This window comes from Hemibagrus wyckioides, linkage group LG01 (genome assembly GCF_019097595.1).
Source record: "Hemibagrus wyckioides isolate EC202008001 linkage group LG01, SWU_Hwy_1.0, whole genome shotgun sequence".
NCBI classification, from domain to species: domain Eukaryota; kingdom Metazoa; phylum Chordata; class Actinopteri; order Siluriformes; family Bagridae; genus Hemibagrus; species Hemibagrus wyckioides.
This window is the reverse complement of record NC_080710.1, coordinates 25744622-25761947: the sequence shown is the minus strand read 5'-3', so window position 1 is coordinate 25761947 and position 17326 is coordinate 25744622. Positions and strand designations below refer to the sequence as shown.

Here is a 17326-nt window from a genome sequence, read left to right as displayed (position 1 = left end):
TTGTTAGCATAAATGTGATTTTTCAGTAACAAGTTTTCCAAAGGTTCTGTTTTAGGTTCCCTATTATTCTCTCCTTATTCTTGGAAATTCTGACAAGACAGTAATACTGATGTTGGTATGTTGGTCTGCCATTATTAAAGTTGTTAAATTTTCCCTGGAGCTTAATGGCTTTTCTGCAAAACATGAAAGCTACAATTAAGGATCTTGGGATGTAGAGATGCTGCTTTATCATTTGATTCTCATCTAAGTAAAATGCTTAAAATTGCTTGTGGTCATCTGAGAGATTGACAAGGTGTATATTCATTTGTTGCAGAGTTTTTAGACCATTCTTAATCCATGCTGTAGTGAACCAGTATCTATCTATTCGTTGATAGGAACTTCACAGGAAAAGCACTTTTGTAAGTTGCTCTGAATTAGCATGCCTGCCAATTGCCATAAATGTAAATGTAAGAAAATCAGAACACATTACTCCATTATTCTGTGATCAGTTTAGCTTTTTCTGATCTCTTGATATGAAAGCTATAACTGAGCCACTAAGGGGTTAACTCTGAGTGCTGGTCCCAAGCCCAGATAAAATGGGGTGGTTGCGTCAGTGCGGGGATACGGCATAAAACCTGTTCCAAATCAGATGTTCTGCTGTGGTGACCACAAACAGGCAGAAGCCGAGGACAACAAACAACAACAACGTTATTAAGTAATTGTGTGGGCACCTACTTTATACAACAGTATGTTAATTACTTGAATGAGGGATGTACAGTGTAACTGAATAGTCTGCTCACTGTAGTAATACCTGCAGTGGATAAAATCGGGGACGGGGTTATGCTGACTGAAGGTGGCAGCATCCAAATCTCTGCATATCTCCACATTATCACCAGCCAGGAGACGCACTGCAGGATCGTTCTCCTCCTCAAACACATGCCTCTGCAGCGATGCACACAACAGCAACATGAAATCATCTACAAACAGACAGAGAGAGATAGATCAGGTCTCAGAATCATAAATCAGCTCTCAGGAAACCTTACACATGTCTCTGCATGCCACCACTCACAGAGGAGGAAGAGAGGGTTGGGTCTGGTATGGAAGTCTGGCAGGTAGAGCCACTTGACCACGTTGGAGTCCATGCTGGATGAGGGACGTCTCCATGGATAGTCTGAAACACAGTATAGACAGAGGCAGAATTAGCTAACTATGCAGTATATTAGCCCATGTTTTCTTTTCTCACTCAGTTGCCATTTTTTGTCAGGAATAAGCATGCATGAATGAACACTGGTACAACGAGGAGCAGTGAAATGCCAAACCCATGCTACCATCTGTTGCTTTCAGCAGGCACTAAACCAAACAATATTTCCTGTGAAATATTAAAAATCCTGTCCTGTTCTCTTCTTACACTGTTACCTGTCTATGTGGATGTATGTTAATTAGTCATACAATTCTTACATTCTTGCTAATAGAATTATTACTATAATTTCCAATTGTAAATATTTTAAATAAAACAATTTTAAATATTGAATTGCGAACTGAATATAGTGGATATCAGATTTGGTTCCGGCTCTTGGTGGCCCTCAAAAGTACATACATAAAATAACAACCATATACATTTACTTTATAGACAATGCTATACAGAAAAATTAAATAAAGACTAGAATATGCAGAGTATGAGACAGGTTAGCAATGTATATAAAATGTGATAGTGCATGGTAGCACATATAACAGTAGTGAATATCACATATGACGACTGCTTGTACAATACACAATACATAGTACAAAATGTGTGAGTAGTGCAAGCAGTAATAATGTGTGTACCTTATCTGTTACACACACTATTGCTGTGATATCTGGAATAAAAATTAAAAAAATCATATGATAATATTATAACTGAGCCACCTCATAGTTCCAGGGTCCCTGGTTTGATCCTGAGCTCAATGACTATGGGGTATGTGGATGTGGATGCGGGATCTGGATGTGGTAGCTTAGTGGTTAAGGCGTTGGACTACTGATCGAAAGTTCAAATCCCAGGTCCACCAAGCTGGGCCCTTGAGCAAGGCTTTTATTTGTTGCTCTGGATAAGGGCATCTGCCAAACATGTGTGGAGTTTCATGTTCGCTCTGTATTTTTCATAGGCTCACTCCAGATTCTCTGGCTTCCTGCTATCTCCCAAAACATGCCAGGAGATGGATTGGCAATGCCCACAGGTAAAAATGAGCCTGTAAATATGTGTGGTCTCATCTATGATGTATTCCTGCTTGGCATTCAGTAGTCTCTGGAGCTACACTGACCCTGACCAGGATAAAGCAGTTACTGAAGATGAATGAAAAGATATCCTATGTAGGTCCCATACAGTCTACTCTTCAGTTTGTTGTCAATGCTGTAATTCAGCAGCCATACAGTATTGTTTGAAAAATGTTAATAAACCTGAGCTACAACTTCAGAAGATACAACCTTCAGAAGGTTGCCCTCTGACCTGAGCAGGCTGCTGGTGGGATGCCAATGCATATCAGGTACTGGTAGGTAAGCATGCAGGCCAGGAAGAAGCAGTATTTGTGCCAGACCCCAGCGATGGCCTTCCTCCGGCGCTGGTACAGCACTGCAATCAACCCGAATGCATGCAGCACTGCACAAAAATCCATCCGCTGGCCAATGACGTTCACAGCTAACAGGAAGCAGGTCTAAAGGATGGAGAGTTTTTATTTAGGCTACAGACACAGAAAAGTTCTGTAACAGAACATCACAACAATTTGACTGTATTTCTACTGTTAAGAATGATTACAAAAAAAAAAAAAACCCAGGAAGCTTCTTTTCCATACAAAACAAAACTAATACAGAATAATTCCCCCATATGACACTCATATAAGGTTGCAGGTATGTAGTACCTCTAGGCCGAATTTGTAGAAGAAGTAGTTGATAAAGTACTTGGCACAATTAATGATGCCATCATCCAGGTGCTGGCGTGTGATGTTGTGGAAGATTGTTCTTGTGACAGGAGCAGTCAGGTTGTTTCTCATACGGTAAAAATCTTGGTGGCGGTAGACCGTTACCTCAAATGCCAGTAAGGCCAGCATCAACAAGTTATTCTAAAAAGAAAGACACACATAAAAGTCAAACATACTGAAGAATACAAAACAGCATTCATAGCTGTAAGTGTGCGGTTTTACACTAAGCCTACCCTTAAATTCTCCAGTAGTGGAGAGAACTTCTTGAGACCGACCCAGTTGGCAGGGTCTACTGGGCTGATGTAGAGAAGAGACCTGGCCATGTCCAATCTCTGAACATCTGTATAGTTATCCGGCTGAGACAGAAAGAGAGGATGAATAAATAGAGGGGGAAAGTACAATATAAGCAATTAGCTGGAATGAATACTGATGAGATAAACACACTACCGAACATTTTATTTCTATTCACAAGTGTTTTGATTTTATTTAATTGTGTGTGTGTGTGTGTGTGATATGTATCTCACCATGGAGCAGTTTTTGGAGTATGTGGTAGGCTGGATGGAGGTGAGCTGGTAAAGCATTTTGCAGACAATAATGACACAGGTCCAAACAGTGCACACGCTGGAGGCCAGAGGGCGAAACTGGCTGAAGGGCAAAGCGAAAGCCCAACTCACCAAGAAAACATAGTTAAACAGGGACACCTGGTAACACAACATCAAGCTCATTAGACACACTTACGTACAACATTCTTACACCATAAACAGTATCAATTTGTCACTTATACAGTTAGATAAAGTTATTGCTAGTTAGCTGAGCTATGAGGTGACATCCGTAGTGTTCAAAAGTCCAATGGGAATATGTTGAGCAAATATGTTGAGCCGAATATTTTGCTGAAAATCCACAAAACAAACATGATACAGCAGAACCTTTAAGGTGAACGTGCAGAGTATATGTGCTAAACAATAAATAAAATATTAGGTTTATGTAGTTTTACTCTCACTGGTTCCTGATTTTTCAGACATTCTGTTAATACAGTCTGTTTTTTTAGATAGATAGATAGATAGATAGATAGATAGATAGATAGATAGATAGATAGATAGATAGATAGATAGATAGATAGATAGATAGATACTTTATTCATCCCAAAGGGAAATTCACAAAGATACCGCAGTGTTGCTGATTCTCTCCCTGGTTAGAAGATGTTGACTAATTTTCTGTAGTAGCATCTCTGACAATAGTACCATTTGTAAAGTCTATATTAATGCTTGATCGAGTAGATTATCATTTTTATGGAAACTGCTAATTCATGGGAACTTGTATAGCAGATAATCTACATAAGTTAAACTTAAAACACTTTAGTGACAAAAACTGTAACTGTAATTTAACTTTTAGTTTTCCAACATCATGAAGTGGCATCATCAAGACATCATCAAAACTGTAGATGGCCTGAACCACTTGGAAACCAAAACACAATTTGGTGTTAGTATCTTAAACTTTTCATTTGCATCGTGAGTGCAAAGAATATAAACATTGTGATAACTTTCTCTTCAAGTCCATAAAAAAGCCAGTGTAAGTTACCCAGATCAGTGGAGCTACAGGATCAACAGCATTGTTGAGGTTCAGGGTGCAAGTATTTGCACACTAGCAGTTTACATTAGACGCATGAGGTCAGAGTCAGTCATGAGTCAATTCTGCTTCATTTATACCACCCAGGAAAAGTCTTACAGCAAACCCATGTCAACTCTGCACCGTATCAATCTCTTTATAACCTCCAGTGAGCTCACCTCTTTCACAGAAACCCAGATGATATAAGAAGACACAATCTTGATGACGTGAAGCTCTAAAAGCCACCAGATGAAGAGCTGCAGCTGATAGACGTACTGCAGGAACTTGAGGAACAGCACGGTCAGCCGGTCCATCACCAGGTGCCACTTATTCCTCAGATCTGCATGTGTGGAACATTATACCAAGAGCTTTGCGTGACTTACTCCCAAAAGCAATTACAATCTGGCATAGATACTAACAGACCAGCAGGAATATTTACAGGTGAGAAAACCAAAGAATGCTTCCTCTAAACAGAACAGCAACAACACTTGGTGGGTCTCTGTGTCCTGAAAAAAACAAGTATAAGCAATACCATATATACTCTTCCTTAACTGCTGTACACAGTGCCCTTGATAATCAATTTATCAAAATTTACTACCCTTAAGTGGTGTTGCAGTCGTGTTTTGAGGGCATGAGGTGAACAGCTGGTGTAAAGCAAAACATTTAGTCTAGATTCTTGACAACAAAGACGAAAAAGCAGTAAATTACTAAGAGCACCATGCAACATCCTCAAACACTGATGAATCTTCACGGCATTTTTTGACACATTATGTCACTTCCTGATTAATGAGGAAACGAAAAGGTTTATAAAATGTAAGCAGACGAAAAAAGTCAGACGGCGCCAAACCTTTTTGATCAACACTGGTGTAAACTATGTGTATTTCAAAGCAGCTGCTTTGTGTTAAGTAAAGTGTTGTTGGAAACTTTGGTACACTGGGAACGACAAACCCCATGGGAAAGACAAACGCATTTCAGGTCTTACCTGGCTTAAAAAAAAATACATACTTTTCCAATTTGAAATTGTTTTCAGAGATATTTCTGGTTGTACAACAACCACCATAAGGAAGCCTTCAAGGAAGCACAAAGAAACACAAGCTCTTGGAGGAAAACTTACATCTAGAAGCCTCTTTGCATTGCAGTCTGGGGGAAACCTTGCCTGAATGTGAACCCAGCAATATGTCAGCTGAACTAAAAAATACTGTACAAGAACATTCACTGCATAAAAATCTGGCTAAAGTTCAGCAATTCCAGATTTCAAAACAGCTTCTGCAGCACATCCTCTTTTGTGGCTTATCCAAACACATTCATTTATCTGAAAGAAGCTAACTGGCCCATACATGAGAACCTGGGGTAGAAACATTCACAGATTTTGTATTTCATTTCCCCTCTCTGGTCAGATTGGTGTGATGATATGGCTTGTTTTAAAAACCAATATGTCTTTTTTCTTTCCACAGTCTGTGGAGCTAGTCAAAAGTGGTAACATAAAGTGCTAATGCGAAAAAATAAGTATAAAACTTTAACTTCATAAACGTCATAAACTAGCCACTAATTGTTAAAAGCAACTCATTTAGCTATTTAGTCATTTAAACGGAAGGAGTTTTATAAAACTAGAGCTGAACACATTTTAGTTATCTTAAGCTTCTGTGTAAAGGTGTAAAGGTGTATGATGAGGGGGAAAATACTATCAGAAATATATATTTTAAATAAGATAGTAAGAATAAAATAAAGCATTTGGAAACAACAGTCATGCAATGTAAGCAAATGTGAAAATATGTGTCTGCTCTTCCAATTTGAATGTAGACAACGGAGCATAAGAGTGTTTTTTCGCTGCTCTGTCTGCAAGCGTGTTTACTTATCAAACATGTCTAGACACTTTTACTCTGGTCTGTTTACTTCTCTGGCCCTGCCTCTGCAATAAAAACTTTTCCCAGTGGTTTTGCTGTAAGAACTTTAATAAATTTGGATATGTTCATGATTAAACTGTAATCCTCGGTTCATTTAAAATTGGTGCAATTCAAATTCTGGTTAAATAATTTAATAATGTTTAATAGTGCTTTAAGTGCATTATTTATTTATTTATTTATTTCTCTCTCCTTTATTATTTAATTATTTAATGTGCACTTGTTTTGTGGATGTCTATGTTCAGCATTGAATCTCTTCTTCAAGTCACATATGGGCAATGCTTAAAGAATTTGTAGCGTTTTATAGGTATTTCTGTTTCTATCTAGCCTACTAAAAGCAATATATTCATAGAAAAGTTTAGTATTTTTTACTCAAATGCAAATAAATGCTATCAAACCCATTTCTGCTCTCTGAGATACCCCAAGTGCTTGTCCATTAGTAGCTAAAATCCGAAGGCGTTATCTTGAAAAATTAGTGTAAGATAAAAAATGTCTTACACTGAAAGCGAACAGTGTCCTGAATAATTTTATATCAGACCTGGGTCGGTAAAATGATTCATTTGTTTGTACAGATTGAAAATGTCCGATAAGTTCATTTCCATTCTAACAAATAAATGGAACATGAAAGTACTGGTAAAACATCAAATTCAGCATTAATATATTGTTAAGGTAATGTCAGCTGAGTAAATTAACACAGATTGAAATGTTCACTGTTATTGTAACATTTAACCAATAACTCCAATTAAAATAGGAAACAATTCAGTTACAGCAGGTTACTACATTATTTAGTAAAAAAGTTGCTTCAGGATCAGTTCTGAATTTTCTGAAAACATGTTCATTATATAAGCTCAACTTAATTTTAAACCATGTAAACAAAGCAGTATAAACAGTAGTCAATAAATGTGTTAATTATTTGGTTTATTATTAAGCACAAGTGTTCATTACTAATTTTACTTGTATTGTGCATTAACATTGAAGTTTATAGTTTGTTCATGTTAATTAATAGTTTTAAATAATGTAAGTGAATGTTACTATTGTACTGAGTGTACAGAATCACTACTCATGTGGATTTTGGCTGGAGGGAATGGAGTGAGAGTGATTGGAAGTCAAAAAAAGTTATTTTTTTAAGTGACAAAGTTATATATTGAGTACAGCTGAGAACCTAGATTTTCTGTCCATCTGATGAACTATTCCCTCTCACATTTCAGTCAATAGTCAATAAATTCCTGACCCTATTGAATATGAAATGTAAATGATTCTGCTTTATTGCCTGATGACTGACCATTACTCTTCAGTTAAACCCCAATTCAGGCTCCAAACCACTGATGCATATTTCAGTTAACTTGTATAGAAGGGTAATATTATATGAAAATGTTAAGGTAATAATTGATGGAGTGTGTAGTGTAAAAGTTACCGTCTCCACGATCAGGCTCTGGCTCTGATAGTATGTGGCAGGAGAAACTCGCCGTCTTGCAAAACACGTCGCATATCTCTTCATCTTCCTCTTCTCTTATCTTAATGTCATCCTTATCCTCGTCAAGATCCAGTTTCTCCTCAATTTCTTCATCTTTTATAGAGGGGTTAAACTCAGGTTTTATCATAGATAAATCTGCCAAACTGCCATCAAGGTGCACAAGTCTGGAAAATAAAAGGTTAATTCAATTCAGTTTTAACAAAACAACAGCATCAACAACAACAACACACAAAAAGACAATAGGCAAAGAAAATTGGACGTAGATTTAGGTCTCTGTTGATCAAGCCAGTTGATTTTACAACGAAACTCAGTATAAAGAAGAATCTTATATACAGTATTCATTTTTGTTACTTTTTTAATCATCTTAAATTAAACCAACCCAAAAAGCTGAAGAAATTGCTTAAAAAAAACTTATATGTTTATATATGTTATATATTAGGAATGCTGCTTGATCATAAATGATTGCTACAGATATAAAAGTAATCCTGTAAGAACTTCACTTATTCCTTGAATAAAGAAAGGATTCTAACACACAATTCCTGAGTAATGCTACACATATACACACACTGTCACTTTAATAGGAACACCTGGACACTTGCACGTGCATTAAGTAACCTAATCAACAAGATCACACACCCATTCAGCCTATTCTGTATAAACTGCTGTATGTAAAATCTGCAGGAGATCAGCAGTTTCTGAAAAACTCAAACCAGCCAATCTGGCATCAACATCCATGCCACAATCAACGTCATCATCACATTTTTTCCCCATTCTGATGTTTGATGTGAACATTACCTCAAGCTCTTGACCTGTATCTGTATGATTTTATGCATTGTACTGCTGCCACATGATTGGCTGATTAGATAGCTGCATGAATACATGTATTCCTAATAAAGTGTGTGTTTAATGTAGATGGTGAAATAATTTAGGACTGAGCTTGTTCTAACTGGGCTCACCTAGAGATGGTGCTTTTCTGCTTGTCTGCGACTGCCTTGATGTCGGTGAGCTGCAAGAAGCGTTCATGGAAGTAGTGCAGGTGGAGGATACACACCAGCAAAAAGGAGGTGGGGATGAAGATTCGTGTGAACAGAGCTGGAACAGAGAACCTTTCCAGGCCTAGATCTTCCAGCCTACAGACACACACACACAGAGAGAGAGAGAGAGAGAGAGAGAGAGAGAGAGAGAGGGAGTTAAATGAGATCATGTACACAAAGTGTTGGACCTTACTGATTAATTATAATATCTTAAAATGGCATTAAATAAAGTCACTGATGAATTAGCAATGAATGAATAAACAAACAAACAAACAAACAAACAAACAAACAAACAAACAAATAAATAAATTTAAAAAACGGTATTTCACTTTAAACTAACTGTAACGTTAAGGTTATGCATGGTGGTCAAGGAAAACCCTTTAGATGATACAGCCCACATCTTCACCATGTCAATTGCAACCCAGATGTGCTCATGGATATGTTTCTGTCCTCCTGCCATGCATTTATACTCACTTCTCTTTGCTCAAGCCAGTCATATTGGACCAGACGTGTAAAGAAGACTCAAACTGAAATGTGTAGATGAGGATAAGAACCAGCATGGTGTACACCACTACTGACATCCAGAAGTACTTCAGCATCCATCTCCACCTCTCATAGTTCAGCTGCAGAAAAAAATTACACAACTTTTTAAAGAAACTTTTTTCCCCAAAAAACGTATTAAACCTATACAACTGTTGTAATAATAAAATTAATAATGGGGAACTACTCAGTAAACAGATACTACTGACCCACCTGATAGAGCGCTACACAGAAGAGGAACATCATCATGTAGATGATCTTGTACATGACAATACGTCCCTCGAAGCTTACGAAAAAGAACATTCCTCCACAGATGTAGATCCAGTACTTATTTAACATGGCCATGAGCGTGCTGCCCAACACATCCATCATCTCTCTCTGTCCCCCAACTTCTCCATCCATATATTTCTCTGTAATGATCACACACACACACACACACACACACAAACATGCACATATATCACTTTCTCTTTGCCAATATCAGCACTGAATCATTAATCTATTCATCCATCCATCAATTTTCTATACTGATAACCTTAAACAGGGTCATAAGGAATCTATTTGAAGGCACAAGGCACTCTGACCGGTGTGCCAACCTACCAAAGGGCACGACTGCATGCACTCACACACCCATTTAAACACTACAGACAATTTAGAGATGCCAATCAGCCTATAATGCATGTCTGTAGTCTGTGAACTTTACATACATAATAAAATACATAATGAACTTTTCTTTAAAATAAAGTACTGAGCTTAGTTTTCATACAAACTAAATCATTTTTATTAAAATAAATAAAAAAACTAAATATAGCATACTGCTAAAAGCATGACAGTTAAATTCTTTCACATAAAAATCACCTACTATACAACTATGCTTTAAAGATCAAGTATAAAGTTTCAATTTCATCAAATCTACTCTAAAACACACACTCAAGTCTCTTAACATGCAAACATTTTAGTTCCATAAAAACCCCAAAAACCTTAACAAAGAGTTTCCTTTAGTGTGAAGTATTGTTGAAACTTAACATTAACATTAGATCATGTTACTGCTGCTGCTATCACATGGCCAAATTGAACTATTTAGGGATACTATGTTAAGGGATGCTATGAAATCCACCTTTTTATTTATTTGTTAGTTTAATTGACAGATTGATTGATTTATTAATTAATTGATTGATTGATTGATTGATTGATTGATTGTTTGACATCCACCAGTTTTTGATATCATTGACCGAATACTGAACTGTACCAACACACACACACACACACACTGTGTGAACTGACCTGTTCCAAACCTGAGACTTCAACACATACTTTACATCTATAACTCCACCCACATTATAACTGTTTACATGCTTGTACTTGCACATTATTCATTTGCTGCTATAGCTATTTGTGCACATTTCAAACTGTCACCAATTGCTGCTATATGTATGTTTACAAGCATATACAGTATGTTAAAAAGAAACCACTGGTTTACAGTTCTTCTAGTTTTTTGGCACAATGTGTCCTGTACTGTTTTGTGTAGTTTTTGTATTGTCTGTTTGCACTGTCTTGTCTTGCACTGTTTGCACAAGGTTGCACACGTGGTACTTTATGGAGCTAGGACAACTTTCTGTCCTTAGCTTATGTCCTTTGCTCTGTGTTGTTGTTTTGTTTTGCAGCTATATATCATTATGTTGTTTTATATAGCACCAAGGTCCTGGAGGAACGTTGTCTCATTTCACTATGTAACGCGTCAGCTATATATGGTTGAACTGACAATAAAAGCTTCTTGACTCTTGACTAGACTACCAGTCCTGGATATCATGATAGATGTAAGTTTGGTCAACAGAAAAAAACAATAAATATAGTTGCAGTAAAATAAGTTGCATGGGAAATAATTTTGATTGAGAGGAAAAGGTCTCACCTTGTGAAGTGTCCTCCACCCTGATATCAGACAGCTGTGTCTCGTCTCTCTGTCTCTCACTCCTTTCTGTCAAAGCTTGTCTTAGCAGTAGCCAGAAACTCAGAAGACACAGGATCTACATATACACAAAGCCATCTTTGAATTGACACAGGAGTTAATTTTTATATATATATTTTTTAGGTTGTTTTTGATCATGTGTTAGGGTCAGAGACTTGATATCAATGAGTATGTGAAATATTTGACACATGCTGTCCTTTTATAAAATGTCAGGAATGATTAGCATGATCAGGATGTGAGCTATAACACAGCTCAGAAGAACACTAAAATTGACTTGTCTTATGATACCGTTCTGGGCCCATACCCAGCTTTGCCAATGAGTCTATTTGGAGGATCTTACCATAACAGGATGTTCTTGGTTCCTGTGTATAAGCCTGCCTCTAGGCGAGTAAGGCCTGCCAATACAGTCAAGTGTTGGACACAAGACAGTATAGCAAGAATAGTACTTTTTTTAAAAATATTTTGTGTGTGTGTATGTGGGTGTGTGTGTGTGTGTGTGTGTGTGTGTGAGAGAGAGAGAGAGAGAGAGTTTGATTGAACTGGCAGACATTGTTTCTTCATATACTTCATTCTCTGTGGATTATGTTATCTTTCAAAAGAAGTAAAAGGAGTTTTGTTTCATAAACTGGAAAAATTAGGAAATTGGAGCAATAGGGAAAAGCTTAATTATTATGATTAAAATCTGTATAAAAAGCATCACAGATCGGCAAATTGTTTGTTCTTAAATTGAAAACTTCTTAAATATATTAAATATACATTATCTTGCAAGCCCTTCTCGCTGCCATCAGGACATCAACATACCTTGTATGGATGTACAAGTAATCACATTTCTCCACTCTTCTATATTCTTACAGAATAAACAAACAGAATATTTATTTCTTTTTCTGTTTTGGATTAGACTGCCATCACCTCTCTGTTCTATTAGGCCATACTGGCTGTCTTGCATATGTTTGTTTTACAGAGTGTTCATCACTGACCTCTGGAATAAAGAAAATCTTTTGAGCTTCACAGTACAGTGTGTTAATACCTTCATTAAGTCACTTTCATTCATCCTGAGCAACTAATTTCTCCTGTTAAGGTTGAATCCCAAGCCTTGGAACACAGACATCACCTGAGCCAAAAATACATTTTTACACAAGTTTCTCTGTGACTTAAGACTTAGTTATTAGTTCAGGTGTATGAATTTGTCTTAAGCTTTAAGTTTTTGTGCAGACATCATTGAGTTATGGTAACTATGTGACACGCTGTTTTCTATAAAATTGTGTGAAAGGTCATTGCAGCTGTCCTCATCAGAGTGCTGGGCATCACTCTGATTCAGACTCAGGGTGGACGTGTGGCCTAAAGTTTGAGGGCTGAATTTGTAATTTGAATGGTAATTAAGTTTCTATTAAATTTGTACAGCTCTCAGTACATACATATTCTGCTAATTCATTCAAATCTTGATGTACAAGTAGTATTTTCAGGTAAATTTTTGACACGTAGACAATGCTAAATTGGTAGCCTACAGTATGTAAGCATAATTATTAGCCTTCTAACTCCAGTACCATTTGCATAAAGCAAACTTCAGACACAAACCTCAAACAAAAAGTCTAATGCACTCCATTTGGTGTAACAGGACAAAAGTCTAAATTAAATTTACTTTGTTAATCCATTCAAAGTAACTGGATTCAGACACAGAGAAATAAACACACACCCACTCTTCAGTGATGCTTCCTACCTTGGAGCCCAGTTCCCGAAAGGGCACCTCCTTCTTGAGGAAGAGGCCCGGTACAGGCTGTAGCGTCTGGAAGCTCCAGATATACTGCAGAACAATGAGCAAGTCCCCATAAAACACCATAAAGGGAGACGTGATCATGGCGTACTTTCTCCTGTCTCGCACCATCCACAAGGTGCATGACCAGATGAGGAAGACGAAAGTCAGCCAGCTCACGTATGTGATACTCCATGCCTATGAGAAAGAGAAGATTGAGTATTTAATCAGACTGTAGGCTGCATGTTGGCGCTGGAGGTTGTTCTGTGTTTAGACATATCTCTGTCCTGAAAGCTGGCTTATTTTTACATGTGCGTTTGCTAGTTATACAAAAAAGGGGGAAACCGTAAGAGACTTAATGAGAGTTCATTAAACCTGTCTCCAACTTTAGCTTAAAAGCAAAACACTGACCATCATGGCAATGAGGGCACAGATGTAGCTCTGCTTCATAACAAAGCGAAAGATCTTGACCACTGCGTTCACTCGGACGGTCCTCTCAGGCAAACCGGGGACTCCTGAGTGCACAGGGCTGATCTCGTACATGCTGGTGTCCATTCTCTCTGCAATTAAAATACGTAATAGTTATAATTTAGAACAATATATTTTCTATTTGTATCACACAGACTATTTGCATATGACAGGTATGAAAGGAATATGACAAAACTAGAACTGGAAGAAGGTGCCAGACAACATTAAAGCCATAATGAAAAACGTAATTATGTAACATTAATTTATTTTAACATATAATCACTCACTTGTTATAGTAAGTAGCTGTACGGTTATGAAAACACAAAAGAATAATAATAATAATAATTACAAATTTTAATGTTAACTCATACCACAGTGTTGAATTCTCAACTCTGACTGGTCAGAAAGTAATTCCCACTTTCTGGGTAATTCCCACTTTAATTACTTTTCTCTAACAGCTGCTCTAACGATTGTGATGGCTGCAAGGTTTACATTAATGCTCTTCTTCTAAAAGGTCTTTGTTTCTATGGTACCCACTTCCACAGAGATTTGTATGCACACTATATTGCCAAAGGTTTTGGGGCACCCCTCCAAATCAATGAATTCGGGTGTTGTTTTCCAGGAGTTGGGCTTGGCCCATTAGTTCCAGTGAAAGGAACTTTTAATGCTTCAGCATACCAAGACATTCTGGACAATTTCATGCTCCCAACTTTGTGGGAACAGTTTGGGGATGACCCCTTCCTGTTCCAACATGACTGCACACCAGTGCACAAAGCAAGGTCCATAAAGACATGCATGAGTGAGTTTTGTGTGGAGGAACTTGACTGGCCTTCACAGAGTCCTGACCTCAACACCTTTGGGATGAATTAGAGTGGAGACTGCAAGCCAGACCTTCTCATCCAACATCAGTGCCTGACCTCACAAATGCGCTTCTAGAGGAATGGTCAAAAATGCCCATGAACACACTCCTAAACCATGTGGAAAGTCTTCCCAGAAGACTTGAAGCAGTTATAGCTGCAAAAGGTGGGCCAAATCCATATTACATTCATGTGTATGTAAAGGCAGACATCCCAAAACTTTTGGCAATATAGTGTATAATGCTCCACATATTCAAGATCTCATAGTAAAATAAATTAAAATGAGTTTTTATCTAACAAACAACATTAAATACAGCTATAAACAGATAGAAGTTATGACGCTTTTTTAAGAAATGAAATTTGTAATCCTCTGCAAATTTCTGTGTTTGTACACTACCAGTCAAAAGTTTGGACACACCTTCTAATTCCATGGTCTTTCCTGATGTTTATTTCCTTCTATATTGTAAAACAATGCTGAAGGGGGCTGAAATACACAATAATCTCCTCTGAACAGTTGATATTGAGATATGTCTGCTACTGATGCTCTGTAAAGCCTTCATAACGGCTCTAATCTGAGGTGCTGTTAATTGGTGATTTCTGAGGCTGGTAACTGTAAATGAACTTCTCCTCTGCAGCAGAGGTAAATTTTGGTCTTGCTTTCCTGGGATGGTCTTCATGTGAGCCAGTTTCATCATGGTGCTTGATGGGTTTTACAAATGCACTTGACAATACTGTTCTTGCAAGAACTATTCCAGAACACCTGACCTTCATGTCTTAAAATAACAACTGACTGTTTTTTGTTGTCTTTACATGTGTACATAAATCCATGTGTGTTATTTCATAGTTTTGAAATCTCCAGTATTGTTCTGGAATGTAGAAAATAAGTCACTAAACAAAAAACATTGAATTAAAAGGTGTGTCCAAACTTTTGACTGGTAGTGTATATGAGGAATAAAACATTTCCGGACATGCTGTGATATTTAAATTCTAACCATTGGGGTTGTAACAGCATGACCCTGTCATTGGATTTAGTTCTCTACATTCTGCAATTTCATCTCAATGTCTACAACAAATCTATATCTGACATTTTATTTTGTGAATTTTGCTCCTCCATAGCTTCGTCCACTGTAAGGGACAACTAACCTTTGTCCGACTCATGGTGGCTTTTGTATTTAGGGGTGGAGTAGAGTTCTGCAGAAACTGGCCCGTGCTCCCGTGACAGAGTCATCAGATCCATGGGGCCTCCATTGGACGTCACAATCAATACCTGAGAGACAATTCAATATCCATTAATGCATTTCACCAGCTGCATAAGACATCATTTTTGCAACATAATACACGCTATATATAGGCCCATATTGCTAACAGGCCCATAGCTTGTCTATAGTTATAAAATTTGTTCAATTTAGTTATGGTGGATCATGATGCAAGCAAAACTAATACTTTAAAATCTAATTTATGAAAAAAGATACCACTCGAAATCCCAGGTACTACGAGATTATTTATAAAAACAAAAAATCATTAGTTGAAAGGTTTCACAATGAAATACTGTATTTTTTATTGCTGTGTTTTATGGTTAGTATTTTCTCATCCGATATAGGATTAGACTGTGGTACATTAAAATATCAGTGATTAATATTACTCCTTAAACTCATAATGATTCAATCCATTCATCTTTAGTAACCAGTTTATCCTGCTCAGGGACACGGAGAATCCGAAGCTTATCCTGGGATCAATGGGAATGAAAGGGGAATACACTCTGGATGGAAAACCCAGTCTATCTCAGGGCACACTTACCATGATACTAATATAAATATAATATCATATTTCTATATACTGTAGATATTATAGATGTAGAGATATAGATATCGATATCTGTTGCCAATCCTTATATACATACGGTACATATTAACACAGATTTATATATATAGTGACTTTTGACTTAATTTGCAAAGCATGTTTATAACTCTGTGAGCTATAATTAAACATTATCTACTGTATTATTCACTATGACTTTAATCGTCATCATTACTATAGGTTTATTATGTTTTATTATATTCTGTTATTCTATTTTCTTTTTCTTATTTTGTCTATTGTTCATTGCTCACTGCACTGTGTGAATAATGAAATCCATTTCATTACATTACATCATACATATGTAACACGTATGTGACAAATAAAGAACCTTGAATTTATATTACATAATGTGGATTAAGGATATTGAAGTAAGACCTGGATTCTTCTGTAAATAATTTTACAGGCACAATTAGTTAGGCCACGGGGGAAGAACTGTAGTGTTAAGTTTATGACTTTGGATTTGATTTGCAAATCAGCTCATCAATCAGCATTTTCTAAAAGCAAGCCATTCCTCGCCTCCCAGGAAAAGTTATACATGCTTGTATTTAATCTTGAAACTCACTGTATTTTGGCAATAGTGTGATCTCTTGATGATTAGTACAATCTCTTGATCATACTACAGTTACCGTAGCTTACACTTACTGTAAAAATGCAGCTGAATGCACCAGAAGCCAGCAGGAAAGCACTTCACCCTGGGTTTGATGTCTTTGCATTGGCACCCTGTCCATTACTTGATCCACTATTTGTTTTTAACCATTTATCTCCCATCTTTGTCACTTGTCTCTAACCTAGTGTCACTACCCAGATAATATAATAATAATAATAATAATAATAATAATAATAATAATAATAATAATAATAATAATAATAATAACCAGATGTCCTTCCCCTGTGCTAGTTTTTAAATCAATAGACTTTTAACCTGTAATGCTATATACTGTATG

At 36.9% G+C, this 17326-nt stretch overlaps 1 protein-coding gene across 4 annotated transcripts in view; it reads right to left on the bottom strand.

Annotated features, from left to right (window-relative positions):
* The window catches only part of LOC131364618 (piezo-type mechanosensitive ion channel component 2), a 117844-nt gene that overhangs the window by 24863 nt on the left and 75655 nt on the right, over positions 1–17326 (bottom strand). For all 4 annotated transcript variants that reach the window (XM_058407862.1, XM_058407940.1, XM_058408014.1 and 1 more), the window contains exons 10-24: positions 15669–15792; positions 13612–13760; positions 13168–13398; positions 11394–11508; positions 9698–9894; positions 9419–9567; positions 8867–9040; positions 7851–8074; positions 4715–4875; positions 3455–3631; positions 3164–3286; positions 2871–3071; positions 2462–2666; positions 1049–1150; positions 791–956 (exon numbers count right to left, since the gene is read on the bottom strand). In XM_058407862.1, the coding sequence (XP_058263845.1) occupies positions 791–956; positions 1049–1150; positions 2462–2666; positions 2871–3071; positions 3164–3286; positions 3455–3631; positions 4715–4875; positions 7851–8074; positions 8867–9040; positions 9419–9567; positions 9698–9894; positions 11394–11508; positions 13168–13398; positions 13612–13760; positions 15669–15792 (2498 nt within the window). The remainder of the gene's footprint in view (positions 1–790; positions 957–1048; positions 1151–2461; positions 2667–2870; positions 3072–3163; positions 3287–3454; positions 3632–4714; positions 4876–7850; positions 8075–8866; positions 9041–9418; positions 9568–9697; positions 9895–11393; positions 11509–13167; positions 13399–13611; positions 13761–15668; positions 15793–17326) is intronic.